This window comes from Alexandromys fortis, unplaced genomic scaffold (genome assembly GCF_014885135.2).
Source record: "Alexandromys fortis isolate MF-2015 unplaced genomic scaffold, M_Fortis_MF-2015_v1.1 scaffold_261, whole genome shotgun sequence".
NCBI lineage: Eukaryota > Metazoa > Chordata > Mammalia > Rodentia > Cricetidae > Alexandromys > Alexandromys fortis.
Window position 1 is genome coordinate 855,753 of NW_026068144.1, and position 24,950 is coordinate 880,702.

Sequence of the window (24,950 nt, forward strand, 5' to 3'; positions counted from 1 at the left end):
AGGGAGGGAGGGAGGGAGGGAGGGAGGGAGGGAGGGAGGGAGGGAGGGAAGAAGAAAAAGTTCCAATAAGACCAACAGTGTAGTTCAGTGGTTAAGCACTTACTACTATATGTTGGTTCCACTTATAACACTCAAACAATTAGGCCACTGTATGAGGTGATTTCAAAAATAATGAATTCATAATGCAAGTAAGAGTGCACAAATCCTACATGTATCACTTGAGGTGTTATCTCAAAGTAGCATACCTATTTTAACTACCCCTCAAGGACAGAGTATTTCTAGCCTTAACCCACATGAGCCATGTAAGAAAACCCTTGTAGAAGAGAGACAACCAATAAAATGATCAATAGTTCCCTGAGCTGTGAGTGGTGGAAAGCTGGTACCAATATGGCCAAGGATGATGGGACAAGGCTTTGGAGGAGGGCTAACACCTCAGCCCCCGCTACAGACCTGCAGCTTCACTGTGTCCAGTCCCACACCCATCTACTGGGGCAGAATAAGCACTTTAAGAAGCTTGGCTGATACAAAAGCAAATCAAAGTTTGAGAGAACTACTGAACAAAATATTGTAGTGAGAATACAAAATAGATTAGGAAGAATACTACAAATCAACACTATCTGATCAGCAAGGATAAGCAAGGCTAAGAATGCTGCCCAGGTAAGTGGACTAGGGAGTGACAGAACACAGACAGACACACAACCAGTGGGACATGTTGGGGTAACTCTAAGGGGGAGTTGGAGGGGAACAGAGGTGGTAGATATGTATGATCTTAGTTCACCTCACACAGGAGATTCTCAAAAACAAAAACACAACATGCTGAGGCCCAGCAACTGAGATAAACTGCTGGAAAAATGACCCCAGCAGACACCAAGAGCACACAGGCCAGAGTGTTGGCAGGCAGGAAGGTGGTCAGCTGGGGAAAGTCTCATTCTGGTCACTGGGTCCTAGGCATTGGAACATGAAAAGACTTGCTTATAGCAGGTAAGTTGTGGGAGCTTGAGAGAAGGTAGGGCTACAGAAAGCAAACTAGAGCCTACAGTACAGTAACAGTAAAAGGTCAGGAAGAAAACAACAGCAAAGAAGGTGGTTGGGCTTTGTGAGATAATAATTAGAAGCTCCCTGAGGACGTGCAGAAGGCAGAGGGAAGTCAGGCCTTAAGACCTGGAGGAGTGTCTCATTAGAGGAGAAATGCAGACACCAACGTGAGCACTCAGGTGTTTAACAATTCTGAATTGTTTGTGTTTGAAGGGAATCATCTTACCCTGAGAAATGAAGTTTTTCTCAAATTTCTGCAGAAATTCCAGGTAAAGAAGGTCATCTGAGGTCAGGGCTTCTTCTCCCACCACAGCTTTCATGGCTTGCACATCCTTACCAATAGCGTAGCATGCATACTAAAGAGAGAGGACATGTCAACAGCTTAGGAGACACAGTCCTGCTCTACCACAGAAAGCCCCAGCAAAGGATGCTCGCATTTATTATAGTACACCAGAAAGGGGCCAAAAGACTTGCAATGTACGGACATCATCCACACTGCAAATATATACTTCCTCAGTATGCCAATGAATTTACAGTGGATAGAGAATACACAAGAACCAAAGAGATTTCTATAGGCCTTCTTCAAATTCCTGTGATTTCACAGGCCTGCCATTTCTACTGCAGAGACAGATATTTTTCTTTCTTTTTGATGGACAACCTATATGGACCTTAAGGAGTTCACAGAATAAATTCAACTGTTAGCTTCAGTGTTCTGTTGGTTATTTACTTAACATATGTTAAGTAACAAATGTAAGGGTATCCAGGCAGAAATGACTGAACTGGAAGATTCAGTAGCAAGTGCCTGTACCCACTGAGCCTTGTTGCCACCTACCCCCCCCCCCCGCCCCGTTTACAATTTAAAACTGTGGCCTAGAAAGATGGCCCAGCCCAGATGGCTATTCTTGTAGAGGATCCAGGTTCGATTCCCAGTACCCAGACAGCAGCTAAGCAGTTTCTATAACTCCAGGTCCAGGAAGATCCTAAACTTTCTTCTGGTCTTGGGCACTGCATGCATGTAGTAAACAGATATTCATGCAGGTAAAATACCAACACACATAAAAATAAATAAATAAAACAGATAAATAAATAGGGACAGAATATTCAATAAAATAAATTTAAAATTTTAGAAATGAGTTAGAAGCTTGGTAATTTTCTTGTTGCTATTACTGCTTTCTGAGATAGTGTCACTATGAAGCCCACGCTGACTTCCAATCTGTAATTCCTTAGCCTCCTGAATACTGGGATTACAGGTCTGACACCACAAGCTGCCCAAACCTAGTGGGTTGTTTGGTTTTATTTTTCAAGGATTTTATTTTATATGCATGAGTGTTTTACATGCATGAATTGATGGAAACCACATACAAGCCTGGTATCCTCAGAGGTCGGAAGGTGTCACTTCCCTAAACCTGGAGTTACACATGTTTCTGAGCCATCATGTGGGTCCTCTTACAAGAACAATAAATACTCTTAACCACCAAGTTATCTCTCCAGACCCCAAGTCTGGTATTTTAATCTTGATTAGTATAATTTATTCTTGTGAAGAGTTGCTTTGTTCCAATGAGGTATTATTCTGTATTAAACCAACATTGAAATTCTACTTAGATGGGAAGAAAAAATGAGTGCTAGAAGAGTTATGGGCAGGACAGCAGAAGACACAGAGAAAGGCAGTCTCAGCCCTCATGCCCAGAGAAGCACGTACCAGCTGGTTAGAGACGTCAGCATGGTCCTTTCTGGTCATTCCTTCTCCAATAGCCGATTTCATCAACCGGGAAAGCGAGGGCAGCACATTGATAGGTGGGTAAATCTTGGGTGGAAAAGAAAGAAACAACTTTATGCAAAAATCCCAACCTGACTGCACAGAGGCATTTTAAAGTCACAAGCAGCCCTCATATCACACAATCTAAAGGCACCTTTTCCTAGATGAGGGAAGAAACGGTGGTGAGAAACACTTGGGGCACAGTATTCCACAGAGAATCAGATCCAAGAAAGAGAAACATAAAGAGTACTTTTTTTTAAAATCTATAGTTACAACTGCCTAGGATACCACAGTATCTAAACAATCTTCTGCATGAGCTAAAAAATTATATGAGCAAAATAAAAACATTATAATAATTTCCCATGAGTTGATTTTGGAAATGTTACAAAGCCAGCAAAAATCCTGCTTTTCTGTTAATAAGATACCATATACTACTGTTAGTATAGAATTCCCTGAAAAAAAAAAAAGTTTCTTGAGACAGCTGATCCCATTTAAAGGTACAATAAATAAAAACGGTAATTCTTAATTCTGGCATTTTGCCTACTACATGATTTTAGCTTACAGAAATGACATTTTTTTTTTACAGCTACATTAAAACATCAAGCTGATTCTTAGGAAGCAATCAAGTCAGCAGACTGTAACAAGTGGCTTCAAGCCCACAGCACTGTTCAAGTGTCAGTCAGTACCTGTCTGTTGTGCAGCTGTCTGTCCACATAGATCTGCCCCTCAGTAATATACCCAGTCAAGTCAGGGATGGGATGAGTGATATCTGCCGGAGAAAGACATCAGGATTAAGCACATGGCTATCTCATATGGCCAATCTCACAAGAAGAGAGTCTACATTACCTACACAGCTCTGCTGTAAGAGCTCCAGAGAATCCATCTCTGGGATGATGTTATTTGTGCTGTCTAACACAGCAGTGAGATGGTTAGCTTTAATTGTCAACAAATACAACAAGGGAAGAGAGTCTTGTTGGGTTGGTTTGTGAGCATATCTGTGGGGAATTATCTTAGCTAATTAACTGATGTGAAGACAGCTCACCATGGACGGAACCATTCCCTAGGCAGGGGGTCCCATACAGGGAAACAGTGGAGGTACTGAGCACCCTCGTCCATTTGAAGTTCCTGCCTTGACCTTTCTACAACAATGGACTGCAACCTGGAATCATAAGCTGAAACACGGCCCTTCTCCTTTAAGGTGCTTTTTATCACAGGATTTTGTTGTTGTGCTTCTTTGAGACAGGGTTTCTCTGTGTAACAGCTCTGGCTGTCCTGGAACTCACTTTGTAGCCCAGGTTAACCTTGAACTCACAGAGATCCACCTGCTTCTGCCTCCTGAGTGCTGGGATAAAAGGCGTGCTCCATCACTGTCCGGTTTATCATGGTGTTTTATCACAGCAAGATATGGAAGCAGAATGGAAAGGCATTTGCCACACATGGCTACTGAGTACCTGAATATGGCTAATAAAACTAAAGGGTTTACTCTCAAATTTCATTTTCATGAAGTTTAAACATCGGGCAAGGAGCCTAGCTGTTACTGCAGTAAATGGCCATTTCCCTTGTCCAGTTACAACGGTACCAACATGTGCTGCACACTATGAAGTAAACACTTGCTCCTAGTTACGTGCCTTCTTCTGCAAACATAAAGTCCCATCCTAAGCACACATCAAGTCAATGTAGGACACAGGCATGGCAGTGGTGCTCAAGCAGCACCCAAAGACTCGACAAGCAGTAAGTGTTTAACCCCTTGAGGGAAGACGCCCCCTTGTGTCCCAAGCAATGCAGCACAACAGCTGCTGTGGCTTACGAATCCAGACTGTGAGTGTAGAGGACCAGTTCCTAACAGTCCACTGCGCTCCTCTGTGCTCAGCACAGACCAGAGACACTCTGAGGCATCCAACAGCGCTCACCAAGGTGAGTTAGTTCCCAAACTGCCTCATACAAGTAGCTGTTAAAAACGAAATATGGACAAAAAACCACGGTGGCAGAGCCCCAGTCTAAGCACACCCAACCTTGTTGTACAGTACGGTAGGCTTGCACAGGCCTGGGACAAGCAAGCTGCTTCTTGCCCAAACTGGGGTCAAACATCTCAAAAATCTTTACGTCTATGGTCTTCACTGCATGTTTAACTGCTGAAATGACTGTCTCACAGGAAAAATCCAAGCAGCTTACATTAAACAGAGACAAATTCTTCATAACTAAAACAGTGCTCTGAAAACAGCAGACATTTGAAACAGAACATCATAAATGAAAATCTGAAATTCAAATTACAAAGAAAACTGCCCTTCTTACAGAAAGTAGTAAGGATAATTAGGGATGCTCTTCAAATGACAGTGTTGTTTAGTAGGAGCAAACTGACCTGGCCAAGCTGTCCTCTGACCTCCCCTGGCCCACAAATCTCTCTCACACACACGCACACACACAGGTCAAAAGTGATTTAGTCTGGTACAATCAAATATGCAAACTTACCATCATTGGGCATGGTGAGAATAGGGATTTGAGTAATGGAGCCATTTCTACCCTCCACTCGACCAGCACGTTCATAGATCGTGGCTAAATCAGTGTACATGTAGCCTGGGAAACCTCGCCGACCAGGAACCTCTTCCCTGGCTGCTGAAACCTGACAGCAAATCAAGCATGGAGAAGACCATGTCACATCAGAGTAAGGAAAACGTCTGGCTAGAACGTCTGCGTGGGTCAGAGCTAGACCCTCTGCATCAATCTTTCTTATGCAACTCCTAACTGGGAGTTGGGGGGGGGGTGTCTCTGCCCTCTTCCTTCAACTAGGTTGCCTCATTCAGCCTTGATGAGAAGGTATGTGACCAGTCTTATTGTAGCTTGTTAGGCCATGTTCAATGGATATCGGTCTGCCTTTTTTTTTTTTTTTAAAGAGAAACAAAAGAAAAGTTGATCTGGGTGAAGAGGGGAAGGACTGGGTGGCAAAGAGGGAGTGGAAACTGCAGTCAGGAGGTAACGTATGAGATTAGAATAAAAGTTAAAAAAATATTAATTTAAGTGGTTATAAATAAAAAAGGTAAAAATTAAAAAGGAACACATACCAAGAATCAATCGCTTGCCACATGACTCAGACATTAGTCAAACTTCACAACAACCAAACAAAAAAGCGTATCCCAAATTTACAGTCAGAATTGAGACTCAGATAAGTTTCCCATGATCAAAAAAACCAGAGCCCAGCTTAGTGACGTATGTCTAGAATTCCAATGGTCAAGGTGAATATCTCAGCTACAGTCAGTCATGGCTAGACTGGGCTCTCTCTGAACCTGTCTTCTTAGGGACGCACGTATGGGAATGTGGGTTCCTGCATCACTCCACCATCACAAGCCCCTCAGAGCATTGCCAGTGTAGGCTCTTGCAATGCTTCTCAGAGACCCACAGCCCAGCAGCCAGCGATGCACGACACTGCCATGGCGATCTGGCAGGACACTTTAGTGCTGCCAGTCTAATGTGAAGCAAAGCTAGGTTGTAAACTGCTTATCTTTAAAAAAAAATCTTTCCTCATAACTCTTTTTGTTGTCCTTAACAAAAGTATTGATCTGTTTCAATGAGGGAAGGCTCTAGTCTTTCCCAGACTCAACATGAACATGTGACAGTGTGCTGATTAATTTTGGGTATTTTAAAATCTAGGTTGTTTGAGAGCAGGTTTCCTTAGAAGTCTTTTTATGTAGTCAATTTCTGTAAGATGATAGTGTTATAACTGTTATTAAACAAACATTTGGTTTTCTGAAGAAGAAAATCCAAAGACAGTGTGACCAAACCACTTATTAAAATATTATAATCAATTGATGTGCCAGGCTTTGTTCAAGTCCTTGAGACCTGCCCCTTTCTGAAGGGAGATGGAGGAGGAGTGGTTAAGGAGGGGGTAGATGGGAGTTGAGGGAGAGAATGGGAGGAGAAGAGGGAATGGAAACTGTGGTCATTATTTAAATAAATGAAAAAAGTCAATTAAATAAAATAAATTTAAAATAAAAAAATATTATAATCAAGGCCGGGCCCATGCCTTTAATCCCAGCACTCGAGTGGCAAAGGCTGGTGGATCTCTGTGAGTTCAAGGGCAGCCTGGTTTACAAAGAGCTAGTGCAAGGACAGGCTCCAAAGCGAAAAAGAAGCCCTGTCTCGAAAGACAAAACAAAAAGCAAAAACAAAACAAAAAATATATAATCATTAAAAACAGAGATCTGAAGGTTAAGAGCATTTGTTAAGGTCCTGGGTTCAGTTCCCAGCACCCACACTGGGAAGCCCCTAGCATCTATAACTCCACTTCCAGGGGATCTGATGCCCTCTTCTGGCCTCCATGAGCAAATACATATACTCAAGACAAGCCAACAAACTTTTTAAAACTGGGGAATTGTTACCAGCTTGTGGGGCTTTCTTACTTCTAGGACTCTTGGGATAGTAACGATGGGCTAGGAAGGCTATTAATTTTAACCTTACCTTCTAAGATTCCCAGGTTCACAGAAAGAAAAAAAACTGTACTGTCTTTTCTAATAAAGATAATCTACAAATCATTCAGGAACAAGCTCAAAAATATGACTAAAGAAAAACAAAAACTTACAAAGGGTCAAGATAATCCTACAAATTGACTCATTTTGTTTGATTGAGGGGGGAAAAAATGAAGGAAGGAAGTTACCTCTCGAAGCGCTTCAGCGTAAGAGCTCATATCTGTCAGAATGACCAGGACATGCTTCTCACACTGGTAAGCCAGAAACTCAGCGGTGGTCAGAGCCAGGCGGGGAGTGATGATTCTCTCGATGCTGAAATGAAACAAGTCCCAGGTCACTCAAAAGCCAGAACCAAAACAATTCTGGACACAACAGCAATTTCTCCTTTGAAAGTCCTATAAATCCGGGGGGGGGGGGGGGCACACGATGACGATGACGAAACCCAATTATTACTTTGAAGATGCCTCTGTAGGCAATTACTCTGTGTACTCACTGAACAGTAAGTACCACAACGTTAAATCAATTTACAAATGCTTGTCATTTCTCAGAGTTATTGTTTCTCAAAACTGACAAGGGGTGGTGAGAAGAGGGGCAGGAAGAAACAGGTGTCATATTTCCCGTGTAAGAAGAAAAGGTTATTTATTGATCATCTATGATGTCTGATGTCATTTAACAATCCAGTCAAGTATTACTGGTCACTTTATGAGCTTCATTGTCTCCATTAACTCCGTCTTGACTGCAAAGCGCATCAAGAAGCAGACTGGAGTTCAAATATAGAGTTTCATCAGTGAAGAGGATCTCACTGTGATGTTTACCCTTAATTCCTTTGATCCCCATCTTCTCAAAAAGAAAGAAGTGACCATATTTACTTACGTTGGGTCATTAGCCAAGTTCAAAAAGAGGCAGACATTGTCCATTGAGCCATTTTCTTCAAAGTCAGATTTGAAGAACCGGGCTGTTTCCATGTTTACCTAAACATCAATGACTTCATCAGTGCTGGGAGGAGAAAATTCTCATCATCTAGTTTTGATGAAGGCCAAGCTATGAATCTAAATTGTTCTTTTAAAAATTCAAGCATCCATTTTTATTCCTTTTTAGAATGTAAATTAGAGTAAAGCACTTTAGGTACACAGAGTATTACTAATTTTCTGTCATTACTAAATTACTAAATTTCTGTGAAATTTGATTCCTTCATTTTGCTAAAATGCCAAGGTGCACTGTCTCTACCTAGGAATAAAGTCAACGACGTATGTGTGGTTTATAATCTTATATTATTCCCAACAGAATACCATACTTACCCCCATAGCAGCAAACACAATGGCAAAATTTTCTTCACTGTAGTCCACTACATCTTTGGATTTCTTTACCAAACCAGCCTGGCGACAGATCTGAGCGGCAATCTGTTGAAGATAAGAAGAAACAACAGTAAACTACAATCATATTCTGACAGCAAAGCAACTTATCCTTAACTCTTGAATACTTTAAATACTCAAAACTCTGTTATTTTTAACAGTAAAGATACAGAAGAAGTGAGAGAGCAGACATACAAGCCTGAATTGGGTGACTAGTAATACCAACTATTTGCCAGGTAAGCCGATGCATCTACAGATTTTCCCCGTGCCATGACACAGCAAGTACCCTAGCTCTCACCTCATTGTGCGGCAATCCAGCAGCAGAAAAAATGGGAATTTTCTGTCCCCTAGCAATACTGTTCATGCCATCAATGGCAGAAATGCCGGTCTGAATCATCTCCTCTGGGTAGATCCGACACTGAGGGTTGATTGGCTGACCTGATGTATTCCAAAAAGGAAAGGCGTCAGAATGTCTACATATTACTTGTGGATAAAATAAAAAGACCCGAGCTGTGCTGTGGGACAACGCTCTTGTACCCTGTACAGATTTGTCACTTGTACTGGTTTAATAAAATGCTGATTGGCCAGTAGCCAGGCAGGAAGTACAGACAGGGCGACCAGAACAGGAAGATTCTGGGAAGAAGAAAGGCTCCATCAGTCTGCAGTCTTCACCAGACACAGAGGAAGCAAGATGAGAATGGCTCACTGATAAAAGGTACCAAGCCAGGTAGCTAACACAGAAAAGAATTATGGGTTAATTCAAGATGTAAGAGTTAGTTAATAAAAATCCTAAGCTAATAGGCCAACCAGTTTATAATTAATGCAAGCCTCTGTGTGTTTCTTTGGGACTGAATGGCTGCAGGACTGGGCGGGACAGAAATCTCTGTCAACAAACTATACAATGAATTTCTCTGTACTTAAAATTATTTACTTGATATGATACCATAACAATTATTCTTTCTCTAGCAAGGCTCCCAATAGTCAAAATGAAATCCATCTACTGCCCCTACCCATGATGTCAAGGAAGTCTTCAGCCAGCACCACAGGACCTCGGTCAATGGGTTTTCCTGATCCATTGAATACCCGACCTACACAACAGCAAAAAGAGAAAAGAGAGTAGATCCTGACTTCCAAATCCATATTTTATGTTTCCAGATATTATATAAATGTGTTTAAAAGGAAACAGATCTGTGTGCAGAATGAAGAGTGATGTCCACTTACCGAGCATATCCTCTGACACTGGTGTCCGAAGAATATCCCCAGTAAACTCACAGGATGTCTTCTTGGCATCTATACCTGATGTCCCTTCAAATACCTATGAAGAAAAAGAATCAACCAGGGCTGGAGAGATGGCTCAGTGGTTAAGAGCATTGCCTGCTCTTCCAAAAGTCCTGAGTTCAATTCCCAGCAACCACATGGTGGCTCACAACCATCTGTAATGGGGTCTGGTGCCCTCTTCTGGCCTGCAGGCATACACACAGATAAGACTATTGTATACATAACAAATCAATCAATAAATATTTTTTAAAAAAATCAACCAGAAAGGAAACAAAGTTTAGGTCAGGGACACTTAGTAGGCCCAGGGTCTTGCTTGTGAGCTACGGGTGTCAGTTATGCATAAAAGTGATGGTTGAAAGAAATGAAAAAGAAAGAAAATTTGAGGATTTTTGGTCATCTTATAGTATCTAAAGAAAACTTAAGATCTGACCACTGGCTGTAGGCTGTTTTTTAGGAAACACGTTAAGAAACCTCTCTTTTCTTGTAATAATATTAAGAACTAGGAAATGTAAGGAAAAAATTCCAAAGAACTGAGTTGGGTATCATTTTGATAGCATCCAATCATCAGTGAATGTAGTTATGGAACATGATGTGTTTTTATTAGGAAATGGCTCAGTGGATGCTCACCTGAACCACTGCTTTGGAGCCACTAACTTCTAGAACTTGCCCACTTCTTTTTGTGCCATCCGGTAACGTCAAGTGGACAATCTCAGCATATCTGGGAAACTAAGCAGGAAACAGTGAAGGATTAAGAATCAGCATTCTATACAAGCAAGACACTCTATGCTTCTCTACCTCACCTTGTCTGTGCACTTTCCCACCTTCCAACAAATACACAGGGAGTGGAATCTGGGTCCCTACAACTTATATTTACCGGCACACAAAGTGGCACACTAGTACAAGCTACAGAGAGGAGGGCATTATCTTGCAAAAACACAGCAATTACATTCATTAATTTTCCTCTTTGAGACTTTGGGACACCAGAAAGATTACCAACAAAAATGTCTCTTCTGCTCAAAGTGATGTTCATTTTCTGGGCTATGTATTCCTGTAATCACCTAGGCCTCACATGAGAGAAAAAAGAGAAAATGTTACTATGTAATGTTACCATCAGACTAAGATAATGTGTAAAGTATAAATTCAATATAGTCTAAATATATGTATCATTCAGTGTAAGAATGTATATCTCTGAAAGATTCCCTCCTACTCCACATACCCATCTAGCCTTATACTGCTCATTTTTGAGATCACTATATATATTATTGAAGATGACCTCAAACTCCCAAGCCTACTGTCTGTACTTCCTTAGGGCTGTACATGTAACTGGCAAATTGCACCATTTTCTGCCCAATTATTTTGCAAAGGTACCAGATTAACTCACAGTTCCCTTATTAGCACACAAAAAAGAAAAAACAAATATGCTTCTCCCTCTAATTTTGCCAAACTTCTACCTTCTTACTCATTTGTGGTTTTATATAATGTGAATATTAATCCTCTTATAAACAATGTCTTAATTCTGCTTATGGCATTTTCTATCTCACAAAAGTATGTATTGTTATTCTTTTATCTTTTATTTAGGAAAACCTTTAATCTGACAGTCATAAAGGGGGGTTCAGTGCTGTCTTCTGATAGGCTTCTAATAGGCTGATGTCTCACTTAAGTCCACCTGGATTTAATTTTCTATTTATTTTCCATTTTTATTTGGGAAATGAATGCTCTAACAACATTTGACTAGCATAAATGTTTCTCACAATGCCCAATTCACCATGCCAAAAAATCCTATGTGCCAGATAGAATCCCAGCACTCGGAGGGCTGAGACAGAAGGAATGCAGTTCCAGGCCAGAGTTGGCTAAGTAATGAGAATGTATCTTGGCAGAAGTGATGCACACCTTTAATCCCAGCACTCTCCCAGGAGGCAGAGGCAGGTAGGTGGGTCTTTGAGTTCAAGGCCAGACTGGTCTACAGAGTGACAGAAACCCTGCCTGGGTGTGGGGGAGGTGTATGAGTCTGTCTCATGAAAGGCAAGACAACCAAACATCGTACGTGTGCAGTTGTTTGAGTCCCATATCCTTATGACATGGACAGGTTTATCCCTTTTCTAATTACCCATGCTTCCTCACCCTTTCTCCGACCGTTCTAGCTGGTCAGAAACAACTCTTTTACAAATTTGACTCTACTCACCCAGTCAAAGTTAAGTGGAATCACTGAAAACAAATGAAATTTCTGGGCATTTGGAGTCTTACAGGCCTTTCTGTGAGTCTCATGGTGTTCTCCATACAAAGTTATGTCTCGCACAGTGGCTACACTGGTTTCCGTAAACTGACTCTTCATTACTGTGTCTAATAAATAGTATTGACTTAAGCTTTTATGTAATCTCATGGGGAACAATGACAGCTGCTATTATTCCCATCCTTCCCCTCTTGCTCTTTTCCCACGGCTTGCTAAGGTCAAACACAAGGACGGCAGCAATGGTGACGAACGTTCTCACCGTACTCCCGGTCATTTTTAACTTTAGGTCAGGTCTTGGCCAGAGCTCCTAAAACCCCTGTAATTTCCTAGGTATCAGGAACAATCGAGAGGAAAGGAATTTACTGTTAAGTCCTTCAACCACACTTGGGCCTGCACTTCAGGAGACCATGGATGGTGTCCACTGTCCAAGGGAACCAAGCACCCAATTAGAGAGCTAGATGTTTTAAACACCCCATCCTCTGATGTCTGAGGAGATTGACATAGTCAATACGGACAATAATGCGATCAACAGTAGTAACAAAGAATTCTCCATAGAAGTACCCGAGAGCTGGGAGTTCTACTGATGGAAAGAATGCAGCCACAAGCAGACACACACGGCTCTCAGCTCCTCGGGGCAGAGGCCCTGTACTCATGTGGCTATTCATTTATACTTTTTAGTAACCTTTTAAAGTAAGTCAGTAAACTAACTGCTCCTGCTTTGGATGCGCCATTCTAGCAGATTGTGGAAAATGAACAGAGACTCTCTGATTTACAGCCAAGCCCGAGAGTAGCTGTGTCTACCTAGATACCCATGCTGTACGAATGAAGTGGGTACCCCACATGTATGTAAGCAAGTTAGTGGGGTAAGAAATGAGTCAAATTCCTGGTCTGTGGAAAACCTGAACTCAGTTATTGTGAAGCTGTACATCTGCTGTTAGAAGTACTGAGGGCAGAAGCCAGAAGGAAACAGAGCAGCTTTCACTAATTGAAAACACAGTGTTACTAGGGCAGTGGTTCTCAATCTTCCTAATGCTGCAACCCTTTAATAGAGTTCCTCAAGGTGTGGTGACCCCAAACATAAAATGGTTTCACTGCTACCTCATAATTGTAATTTTGCTACTGTTATAAATCGTAGTACAAATATCCAAATTTACGAGAGTTGGAGCCAGGAGGATGGGTGGGGCTTGAGGTTTCCAGTCCAGCTGAGAAAACTCTTTACAAGATTTCCAACTGGGAAAGACCCAGTATCAAAGAACGAGGCAGAGAGTGACAGAGGACACCCGATGCCTCCTCTTGGGACAGAAGGACGTGGACTAGGTTTACTCTCAAGATTACTCTGTAAGACTCCCTTGTCATAAAAAATATTATCATTGTGATGAAGTTAAAGGAAATATGCACTTTCTCTTTAAAAAATGTTTCTCAATTTATTTTCTGCTTCCAGAGGGTGACATGCTAAAAACATACATGATCATCACTGATATCTGTCAACAAAATAGTAACTGTGTGCTTCTCCCAGCCTTGTTGCAACAGCCACCAACAGAAACCCTGGAAAGCACACGATATAAACTTTCTCTGATACGTTTCCTTTTGTCTTTCTAAAATAGCTTTTGTTTGTAATATTGTATTTTTTTCTGACGATACTCTGATTGTAAGAATCCCATGGAATGAGAAACTAGATTCCACCACTCCTTTCCTAAAGTTAGCAGTACGTTCATAACAGACACAGAACATGTAAACCAATGATCCCTATGACCAAGGCAGGACAAATACTCTGTTGACGGTTTTCAACCACCACTGAGATAATCTGTTCTTGTATGTTCATCACTTGCAAGTCCACATCAGGTTCTCAAAAGCAAATTACACTTAGTTATTCAAGTGTTTAACATTTAGTACAGAGGGAAAATACTACTTTAAAAAGCCTAACACGTAAGGTTTTAACAAAGGATACAAAATGCCACACCTCTGTATAATATCCTTCAGGTTATAAAACACACTCTTTATTTCTGTCTTCCCCCTATAATTCTATATAAAGTTAAACTCTCTCCTCTACCCGTGAAGACAAGGGACTTGAGGCTGTGAAATGGAATCCACACTAAACCTAGTACTGGAACCCAGTCTTCTGACTTTCGGTCTCTTTCCTACAGAGAATACTTACAGTCACGCCGAAAAATGCTTTACAATTGAGAACACACATTTAAAGAGTAGTAGTGAAATGTGAAGTACAACAGTCAGACCACAATGGACGTCCGTACCTTCACGTGATCTAAGATTACTAGTGGACCATTCACTCCTGAGACAGTCTTGTAGGCTGGAAAGAAAGAGTTGTGTTTAGTGACACAGCACGAGCTGACATGGCGCTCTGGTTTTAACCCCCCACCCCATCTACCTATTAGAACACAAAAAGCTTCACAAATTTTTCAATGAGTTTTAAAATACAGCTGCTCTTGTACAACTTTTCAATGCCCATCTTCAAAAACATTTGCCTCTTGCTCCAAGTAAGCCACTGTTCTCAGAGCCCAGGGTACTAAGGAAGCACTGAGGTTGCTGCCCTTGATAAGTTCCTTTTTCACTTGGGATATGGGGGGGCTGTCAAAGTGAAGGCAGTCCTGCGGAGGCCTCCAGGCAAGATCCCGGCAGAGGCGGAGACACTTAGCTAGCTAAACAGACAACTTTAAAAAGTAGTGACAAGCTGGGCGGTGGTGGAGCAGGCCTTCAATCCCAGCACTCGGGAGGCAGAGGCAGGCAAATCTCTGTGAGTTCAAGGCCAGCCTGGTCTACAAGAGCTAGTTCCAGGACAGGCACCAAAGCTACACAGAGAAATCCTGTCTCAAAAAAACGTAGTGACAAAACTCAGGGAGAAAATCTGAGGAAACCGTGGAAGGCAAAGTAAAGTCATACAGAATAATATGACTATGAACAACAGGGACTATGTGGAAAGACACCGTCAAGGAGGAGGCAGGCAATGGAAAACCAGCAGGGGTCAAGGAAGCTAAGTATTCTGGTTGCTTTTTAAAATAGGATGTTAGGGTGTAGCTCTGGCTGGCCTTGAACTTACAGAGATCTGTCTCTCCCTTCCCTGAGAGCTGGGATTAATGGTGTGTACCACTTCACCCAGTGAGATTAAGTACTCTTTACTTGTTTTTGAGTCAGGGTCTCACTCTATGGCCCAGTCTGATCTTGAACTTGCGGCAACTGTCCTGCCTCAGCTTCTTGGGTGCTGGGGATTGTAGGCATGAGTGACCAACCAGTCAAGGAACATATTCTTTAATTTTTTTTCTTTTAACCTTTATTTTTATGTGTATGGATGTTTGGCCTGCATGCATGTCTGGGTACCATGTATGTGCAGTGCCCGTGGAGGTCAGAAGAGTGTGTTGGATCTCTTGGAACTGGAGCTAAGGTCAATGAGAGCTGCCATACGGTACTGGGAATCTTCTGGAAAAGCAAGATTCCTGGAACAAATACCATCTTCCCAAGAATGAGGAAACCACTTACTAACCAGTCTGTCCACTGCAGGGGCTTCCAATCCCTCTCACTCAAAGTCAGGAAATAAGTGTCTTGGTACAGACTAGACAGAAAAGGCAAGCCCATTCCATACAGAGACATTTAAACACAAGATGGCAAATACCTGTGTCACGTCAGTCTCAATAGAGGCCCCCAAACTGAGACATCTTTTACTATCTTAGATGAGGGCGTTAAGATTTGCTGCATTTCAGGCCAATTTTAGGAAAACACTCTTACTGCTTTAAGGTAATCTATTTAAAAAAAATGTAATTTCAACCTTTCAAAAAATTGTTTTCATTTTAAAAACCCCAAATACTGTTCTTCAAAGACTTTCTAGAACTGTTGTGAGCTACATTGCTTCCTGAAACCCACTTTTAAAAATACAGAAGCTTGAACTTTCCCCAAACCTTCCCTAAGCCTTACAGCACAGGGAAGAGGATAATGGGATTGATAAGAAACTCTCAAAACACTTCATTAAAATCCCTCCAATTCCTAAAATTCTTCTACTTCAAAAAAGACAGTACTTTCTTTGAATTTTGAGTATTGACAACTATGGCTAAGAATATCATGGTTAAAATTCAAACTCATTACACACGATGAAGTTTTGCCAGTCACAAGCAAAACACATGACCAAGAAAAAGCATTAGTCACGGTTTTTCCAGGAAACAGCAGAGTTGAGTCCACTATAGAAGACAAGGCGTAGAGGTCTTGAGTTCAATCCCCAGAACGACAAACAGGAAAAAAATAAAACTTAATTGAAAAAAAGAATTCTAAATTTGCAACAATGAATATATGACCTTTGAAAAGCCAATAAGCAAACACTATAAATTTACTGAATACCAACAGCTCCATTATTCCTGGCTTTCCAAGAGCAAAATCATTTTCAGAGAGGAGGAGCTAGCCCACGCACCTGAAGCCTGTCAACCTGAATGAAGCCTGTCTCTAGGCACTTGAGCCAAATCCTAAAACTCAACTAGCCGTGTCTGGAAGTCTTTGTAGAGCAGCACCTCTATTTCTAAGTTTCTAAGAACTACACCCCGAGGCTGGGCACGGCAGCACATTCCACTAATTTTAGCACTTTGATTGTGATTTCAGGGCCAGCCTAGGCTACGTGCTAGGAGTCCCTGCCTCAAACAATGAGTTCTGTAGCAAGAGTACCCACAATTTGAGCTATGAAAAGTGCAGGCTATGTTACAGTTTGGTGGGCCAGGCAGTTCTCCTGGTTTCTACATTCTATCGCTGCTGCAAAGCTACCTATCCTTCCCCAGCTGCTGTTAGAACAGCAGCCCAGCTCGGTCTACGGTGGCTGCTGAACCCATGATAAACCAAGCAAATGCAAGCTCTGCAAGCTGGGAATGAGATGCGACAGAGAAGCCAGTTTTCCCTCACAGGCTATCTAGTGTGGTACAGGCGAGACAGAGCCCCATCACCTGAACTAAGTGGAAATACACCAAACCATGGAGAGCGAGGCACACTTTACCGAGCATTTTCAGATCATCTGATCTTATCTTTACAAACACTAGAAGGTGAGCAAGGCCAGTGTAATCTCCCTACAAAATGGAGGACCTGAGGTTTGTCTTACTCAAAGTTTTGTGCTGCTTTCCTTTACAGTTGCTACTCTACGGTCCTGAAACTCTGACTACAGTTTAACTTAAAATAGAGAACACAGTTCCTAGCATTTATACTAGAGATTGGTACAAGAAGACGGTTTAAATAAGAAGGCCAGCCCTTTCCATGACAATGAAAGTATTCAAAAAGAAAACTGTGCGGGGAAAACATCAGATACCACCTTTTAGTCCTCAATACATCCAGCCTTCACCAGAATAACCACTAGCAGTTGGATATCAGTTCTGAGTATGGCATCCAAGAGCATCACACAGCAGTCACTGACAAATTATTTCCCTTATGGCGACAGCAGATACATGGGTATACTATACAAAAACATTTACAGAGTAGCATTTAAAAGCCATGACTTATTTGGAAGCTGAGGAAGACAGCTGCTACCAGGGATACAGGGTAAAACAAACAGCTGGGTTTGGTGGTGAATGACTTTAAATTCACCAATTGGGAGGAAGAGGCAGGCAGATCTCTTTGAGTTCAAGGCCAGCACTGTCTTCATAGTGAATCCAGGATCTACAGTCCCTTTTCTTAAACAAACAATTTGCTCAACAACCAACCCATTAAAAAAACAAAACCAAGAACTACAAAGATTTTAAGGAACACACATTCCGTCAGATGACCGGCTCTTCCTCTTGCAGGGAAAGAGGCTGTTCAACACCACTAACAGCCTCAAGGATTGTGACATATTTAAAGGAATAGCCATTGCACAATAAGCCCTAGCTCTTTAGGCACCACCAAAACTCAGAAAGCAATCCCTTCTATTGTGCAAGAGCAGAGAACTAACCTGAGCAATGGCCACCTGAAAAAAGTCCTAGGGGAAACGCAAGCAGAGTTCCTTGTGCTTTTGCTGGGGCTCTGCTTTATGATACAAGACACTTAAGGTTAGCTGACACGAGTCAAGAAAAGTGGGGCCAACCAATATGCTCAAATATTTTGCTTTAAAAGCATGTGTATAGTGATGTCAGAAAGTCAAATAACGTGTTCAAGAGTAGGTGCTAATTCCAAGTCTGAATATTTTACTTTCCATTTCTTTTTACCAGCCCAATAAACCTGAAGTTATTTTAAAACAGGATCTAATTTTCACAGGGGAACTGCAGATATTATTACTCCATTCCTCTGTCAAAGAGTATATATCAAATAACTATAATTACCACTTTAGGTGGTACTCTGACACTTTAATAATAAAAATTAAAATGTTAATATTTATCTGAAAGCATTTAAAACTGATTAAAATAAAAATGTGTCAAAAAATAGTAAAAGACGATACTTAAATTCACTTAGTTGTTTGCTTAAGTACAGTATTTCAACTCCAGGAAAACTCCATCTCCATCCATATTTAAAATCTACCCACTACACGACTAGGACAATGAACTGCAAGTTACAGAATTTACAGAGCACGTCGGAGGTCAGACACTGGAGCGTGGGATACAAAGAGGGCAACTTACGGCCCTTTCAGCGACAGCTCTGTCAGCAGGATCCCGCTCTGGGCAAACTCATCAACCACCAGCCAGGACATACAGATGGTGGGGAGAACCTATTCCTACCTCTGAAGGGCTTACCGCATTAGCCAGAGTATTCTATGCTTTCAGATTGACACTGATTCATTACACACAAACGAGACTACTGTGGCTTTATAACATTTTTACTAGAAGACACACCAATGTCCATGGGTTCTGCCCAGTGCAAAGGATGAATACCAAATGCAATTCACAAGAATCTAATTCTTAGATATAAATCTGTCAGGCTTTTCAATGTTTCCTTCTGCTCCTATGAGCCCCTAACAGGCTAACTCCAACAATTATTCTAAAAAAAAAAAAAAAAAAAAAAAAGCCTAAAAGGCACATCTCGGCAATCCAGTCAGTCTCCACTGTGTTTTCTCTCTTCCCCACACTGCAGTGTTATCACATGATCCACTGACAGCTCAGGACAGGATTAGTCAGACTGGAGGGCGACTTGCTAAAACCCTCCATCTGAAATTCTTCTTAACCAATGAGCCACCCACAGAGCCAGGCTGGCAATTAACCAGTGCTAATGCAGTCATATTACCTGGAAAACAACAGACACTTAAGAAGTCTCTTTCCAAAGCTCTCTCCCTGGCTTCGAGGGGGCTGTGAAGAGGTTTGGAGCTATACAACTGAAATCTGCAGCCAACAAGAGCCATTTTTCTTTGGGAACGACTGATCGTCTTGTCTGTTTAAACATCGCTTATTACGGTCTTTTATAATTCACCACACGTAAGCCTATGCACATAACACCAGATATGGGGGAAAGCTTTTCGGCCTTACCAAGGAACCTTCCAGTCAACTGAATTTGGTTAGCTGGTGAGTAAAGGAAGAAACGACACATGAGCAAGCAAGGATTAAGAAATCCCAATTTTTGGTTCCTCCTTTGCCAATAATTAGATGTCTGAAACCTGGCATGGCCTCTCCTTTCCAGAACCTTAGGCGTCTCGCTTGTAAAATGAGAGGGAGGAACTGCACGACTAGGGTACTCTTCAGTTCTAAGGTTCTCAGGTATCTAGGTGTCCTCCTGTGAGCGGTCCCTGCAGAATAAGCCAGCTCTCCCTCTAGCCGCGCGGGCCTGCCCACGTCAGCGATGACACTACACCTCCTGCCAAGTCCACCTGCCCAGAGGTCCGCGGGGCAGGGGGGACGGGAGTGGGCGTTCTCCCAACTCAAAGGCATTTAAATGAGGCCAGGAGCAGACCACGATCCGAGGGACATGGAGTGGCCATCAGAGACAGACAAGTGCCTAATACTCCAGTCCGGGGAACCCGGGGAGGGTGGGGCAATCGCCAGGAGTCCACTAGCCCATAGGGGCGATTCCAGTCAGTGCTCCCGCCCTCGGCCCACCTAAGTCACGGCAATGCTCACGCAAAGCTGGAGAGGTGCGTGCGAGCCGCGCGATGAGGGAAATGAACCCCATCCCCTCCCCGCTGGCTGAACAGGTGAGCACAAGCCAGGCAGCCCCGCTCCCTTTCCCGTACTCACTGAGACGAGGCTGGGAGAGGTAGTTCCGGCTCACTGCCAGCGCCTGCTCCCGAGCTCCGGCCATCGGTCCACCGGTGGGCACGGGCAGCTCGGGCGCGGCCCCGTTCACGATTCCCCGCATCGCTCGCAACGCCATCTTGTCTCCTCCGTCCCGACTGGCCCCGCAGCGACGCGGCGCAGGCGCAGATATAGCAGGGAGGCCCGTGCGGCCGGCTCCGCCCACGCGCGCTGCGAAGCTGCGGCAGAGGCCCCGCCTTCTCGGCGGCGCCCCGCCCCCAGCCTCGTGACTCGAGCTCTGCGGGGGGTGGCGCAGGGTGCGCGCGCGCGCGTGCAAGCGAGCGATAAGGGAGCTGACCAGAGTGCTGGGAGCGCGGCCCCGAGGCCGGGAGCGGGAAAAGAGGCCACGGGGGCCAGAAAGGCAAGATGTGCGCAAAGGAGAGACCGCACACACAAAAAAGAAGAAAAGATTGAATGGAAAGCAGGGAAAGAGGAGTTAGGGAAATATGCCTAAGAAAATACAGGCAACTAATGTCTATTTTTTTTTCTTTTTTCGAGACAGGGTTTCTCTGTAGCTTTGGAACCTGTCCTGGAACTAGCTCTTGTAGACCAGACTGGTCTCGAACTCAGAGATCCGCCTGCCTCTGCCTCTCGAGTGCCGGGATTAAAGGCGTGCGCCACCACAGCCTGGCACAACCGATGTCTATTATCAAACTATGAAAACCGCCTTAAAAAGCAGAAGATAGAAAACCTATCTAGCATGGAGTGCTTTGTGTTATAATTTATTTCAGTTTATCTTTCTATCGAATTCATCCTCTCGTGGATCTGTTCAGCAGACCTTGACTTGCTTGCATATCCATGTGGAAGACCTTAGGAACAGACTTGAAAACCATCTGAGGAGGTGGAATTTACATAGGGTGCTCTAGTTTGTTTTCTGTGGCTGTGATAAAATTAGCTAGCAGGTGGTCTGGTGTGGTGGCACACGCCTTTAAACCCAGCACTCAGGAAGCAGAGGCAGGAAGGTCTCTGCGAGTTCCAGGGCATCCTGGTCTACTTAATGAGTTCTAGGAAAGTCAGAGTTACATAGTGAGAACATGGTTCCAAAAAAAAAAAAAAAAAAAAAAAAAACTAGTTGGCTGAGGGAAAAGAAAAACCTAGAAATCGATTGTGGTTCTGTTTACAATCTCAGAAAAGAAAATTGACAAGAACTTTGCTGTGATAGGACAAGGCAAGGAAAAACTGTTAGCTTTCCACAGATCGTTGATAAATACACAAGAAGATATCTAGACTGGCCTGAGGTAAGATCTGTAATTTATCATCAATTTGGGAGTATGGAGGAAAAAGAACGAAGCCCAAGAATATGTATAGAATGGAAAGATGATGAAGGAATCATTAGGATTAGGGGATTGGACACTCAACTTCATGTTCAAGAAGCCAAGAGAAGAGAAAATTTGGCAACATCAAGATTGTTGCCAAAAAACATAAGAGAAAGCTAATAAGCGGAGGACCCAAAGACTCCAATTCCTTTGGACATTAGAAGACCACTATGAAGGGGGGCATAGTGGTACACACCAGTAACCCCAGAGAATCCGCTCATTCTTGGTCATCTTCAGTTACACAGGAGTTTGAGGAAGACCTGTATTACATGAGATCCTGTCTCAACTATAAAGAGGAGCATGATCAAGAAAATTAATCTCTCTCCCCCCTTTTTTAAACCTGGAAGAGGGGATTGAGAGCTGTATTTATATCATGGTGGTGTGCAGGTTCCAAACTCTGAAATGCTAGAAAATCCAAAAACTCTGAGTGCAAAAATGATGCCACAGATGGAATATTCCACATGGAGTATTGCCTCATTCACAAACTTACTGTACCCCTAGAAAATTTCCTGTGTACTTCACATGTGAGGTACGTACGGGACATAAATGAGTTTTAGCTCTAGTCTTAGAGCCTGTGTGCGAGACATACCATTGTGTAAATGCAAATACTGCAAAATGAAAACAGACATGTGAAATCCAAAGCTCCCCTGGCTGCAAGTATTTCAGCTGAGAGTTGGTCAGCTGGTGTTGCAAATGAAGTAGAAGTTCCTGGGGTCTACTCTGAGTGCCTCTCATTTCCGTGCATAACAGTCCTTCAATCCTTCTCCATAAAACTGTTGGAAGTGTTTTTTAAAAGGTCAAGTTCTATATGTTTCTTTTAAACTTTTTATGTTTGGGAATTTATTGTGTGCATGAAATTTTGATCAAATCCAGCCCCCCACTTTTCTCTCCTCCAATTCTCACCCCATCTTCTGCCTTTCTATCCCTCTCAAGATCGTATGTGGTTTTTGTTTGTTTGTTTTGCCTACCGAGTACCCAGTATGTGCATGGGTGTAGGACCATCTACATTGGTGGTCTCGCAGGGACCAAATTTCTGAACAAAATTGACTCTCCTCTCCCCTTAGCAGCCATCCTCAGGAGCTGCTTCCCCATCTGTGCATGCAAACCTATATATTTCTTAGTTGAGATGACTCATGTACTTTTATTGATTGATAAACTTTTATTGATTGATAATTAATTTATACATTAATTAATATGTGTTAGAAAAGTGGTTCTCAACCTTCCTAATGCTGCAACCCATTAAAACAGTTCCTTATGTTGTGGTGACCCCAAACCTTAAAATTACTTTGTTGCTGTTTTATAACTGTAATTTTGCTAATGATACAAATGGCAATGTAAATATCTCATATGCAACTATCTAATGTCATGACCCACAAGTTGAGAACCACTGTGTGAGGTTCTTTTCTAAAAACTAAATGACATGTCACTCTAACCAATTTGTTTTAAACAGCTATTTTCTTGTTTCTTTTATCGAAAGCACCTAAGGAATTAATTTGCAGCTAGCACTTAATATATTCTATCAGATGAATGAAATGTGCCAGGCCTTTGCTCTTCTACATGGAATGGTTTTAAGGTGCCTTTCTTTACTCCCAAGGAATACAAGAGTAGCTGGCCCAGTCATAGAGAATGTGGTCAGAGCATGAGACAGCAAGTTCAGCTTCAATGTTGGCTGTCTCTTTGAATATGCAATGTGACCTTAGGACAGGTCTCAGTTCCTTCTGTCTCTTGCTTGCCACCTGTCAGTAGGGAATATTTTATGTTATGTGTATCTCTTAAGAAAATTTTAGTTAGTTTCTTTGGGACAGTTTCTTGTAGATCCAGCTGGCCTCAAACTTGCTATGGCCTTGAACTTCGTATCCTCCTGTCTCCACCTCCCAAAACTGGTATCCCAACCCTGAACCTCTAGGTCTCATTTTTTTTTAAGAATTTAAAATTAGGCTTGTAGCACTCAGCAACTCTAGAATTAATATGAAATTGTATTTTATTGCAGTTTATTTATTGAGGAAGAAAAATAAGGAAGAGGACCTCATGCCAGTGACTTTATTTTTCCCATATAATGTGAATCTTTCTTTATTTGTTGGAAAATAATATTCGAGGAAAATATGTAAAATGGAATAAAGCAACATAGAATGATCAGTATAAATATTTCAGCATAAAGTGGAAGAAAAGATAAATTTTAAAAATTACGTCTTTATTGCTGGGTTATTTTCTCCTTCTCTCTCTCTCTCTCTCTCTCTCTCTCTCTCTCTCTCTCTCTCTCTCTCTCTTCCTGATCGTCAGAAAGAGTCAGATTTTGGCTGGACATGACTTTGGTCTGAGAACTGAGACGTCTATTCTGGTCCATGTTTCTTTCGTTATCACTGTATCAGGAACGTGTTGTGATAGAGGGAGGAACAGCAGAGGGCCCCCTATTATCAGAACATTGGTGATTGAGAAAAAGTGGCGCAACTGTTTAACATAAATCTCAAAGGGTGGGTGGCTGCAGTCCCCTTGCTAGGTGGTGTTGCACTGAAGCCTGGTAGAGGAAGTGTAGGTCCTGGAAACTCAAATGCTGTTTGTCCAGGCTTTCTTCTCATGCCGGATGAAGATGGTCCTCTCACGTTCCTTAGTTTAACAATTGTTGAATGTCTGCTTGATGGAACATTGCAGACACTAATCCAGATAGAGTCCTATTATAAATATTGAGAAAAAGTCACAGTGCAGTATTGGTTAGAATCTAATATATAAAAAATATATACAAGATATTGTGAATTACTGATATATGAATACACAAGTTCAAACCATATACCAAAGGATATGTTGACAGTGATTATTTCTGAATTATAAAATGTGATCCTCTTCTTCCTCCTCCTTCCCTTTCTGCCTTTTTTAAAACTTTCTTTTTATTTATTCTTCACGTCTTTCACATCATCTCTCACAATCTTACCCATCTCCCTCCCCCCACCCACCCCTAAAACAAAACAAAGTTTAAGAGAAGGGAGAGAAAAAAAGGAAAAAAGGGAGAATCTTGTAATCTCGTCATCGAAGCTGCAGTGTGGCAGTGAGTCACACTGCAAACCCTTTACCCACAGATGTCTACATGCAGTTGTTCATCATGAAGATTCATTGGTTTGGTTTGAGGCCCTGGTCTCTGCTATGCCATCAACTCTGGGCCCTCACCGGGACTCTTCCTGGACATCCTGTTGCTGTCCTGTGTCATGGAGCTATTATAGCCCTGGGTCCACGGGATCAACCACTCCACCCTCCACCCCTATGTTCCAGGAGAACACTAATGTCTGGATATTGGGGTGAGACAATGCGTAACCCTGGTTCTGGGCCTGGGTAGTTGCAGGGTTGGTCAGCCCTCCAGCCCCCC

The 24,950-nt window shown here is 42.4% G+C and overlaps 1 protein-coding gene across 1 annotated transcript in view; it reads right to left on the reverse strand.

Annotated features, from left to right (window-relative positions):
* The window catches only part of Atp6v1b2 (ATPase H+ transporting V1 subunit B2), a 22,355-nt gene extending 1,955 nt beyond the window's left edge, over window positions 1-20,400 (reverse strand). Inside the window, exons 1-13 of the mRNA XM_050126882.1 lie at window positions 20,223-20,400; window positions 14,364-14,419; window positions 10,509-10,607; window positions 9,825-9,918; window positions 9,614-9,691; window positions 8,902-9,041; window positions 8,550-8,651; window positions 8,125-8,222; window positions 7,440-7,563; window positions 5,261-5,411; window positions 3,478-3,560; window positions 2,735-2,839; window positions 1,262-1,391 (exon numbers count right to left, since the gene is read on the reverse strand). Coding sequence (XP_049982839.1) covers window positions 1,262-1,391; window positions 2,735-2,839; window positions 3,478-3,560; window positions 5,261-5,411; window positions 7,440-7,563; window positions 8,125-8,222; window positions 8,550-8,651; window positions 8,902-9,041; window positions 9,614-9,691; window positions 9,825-9,918; window positions 10,509-10,607; window positions 14,364-14,419; window positions 20,223-20,358 — 1,396 coding nt within the window. The 5' untranslated portion in view covers window positions 20,359-20,400. The remainder of the gene's footprint in view (window positions 1-1,261; window positions 1,392-2,734; window positions 2,840-3,477; window positions 3,561-5,260; window positions 5,412-7,439; window positions 7,564-8,124; window positions 8,223-8,549; window positions 8,652-8,901; window positions 9,042-9,613; window positions 9,692-9,824; window positions 9,919-10,508; window positions 10,608-14,363; window positions 14,420-20,222) is intronic.
* Between the last annotated feature and the right edge of the window lie 4,550 nt (window positions 20,401-24,950).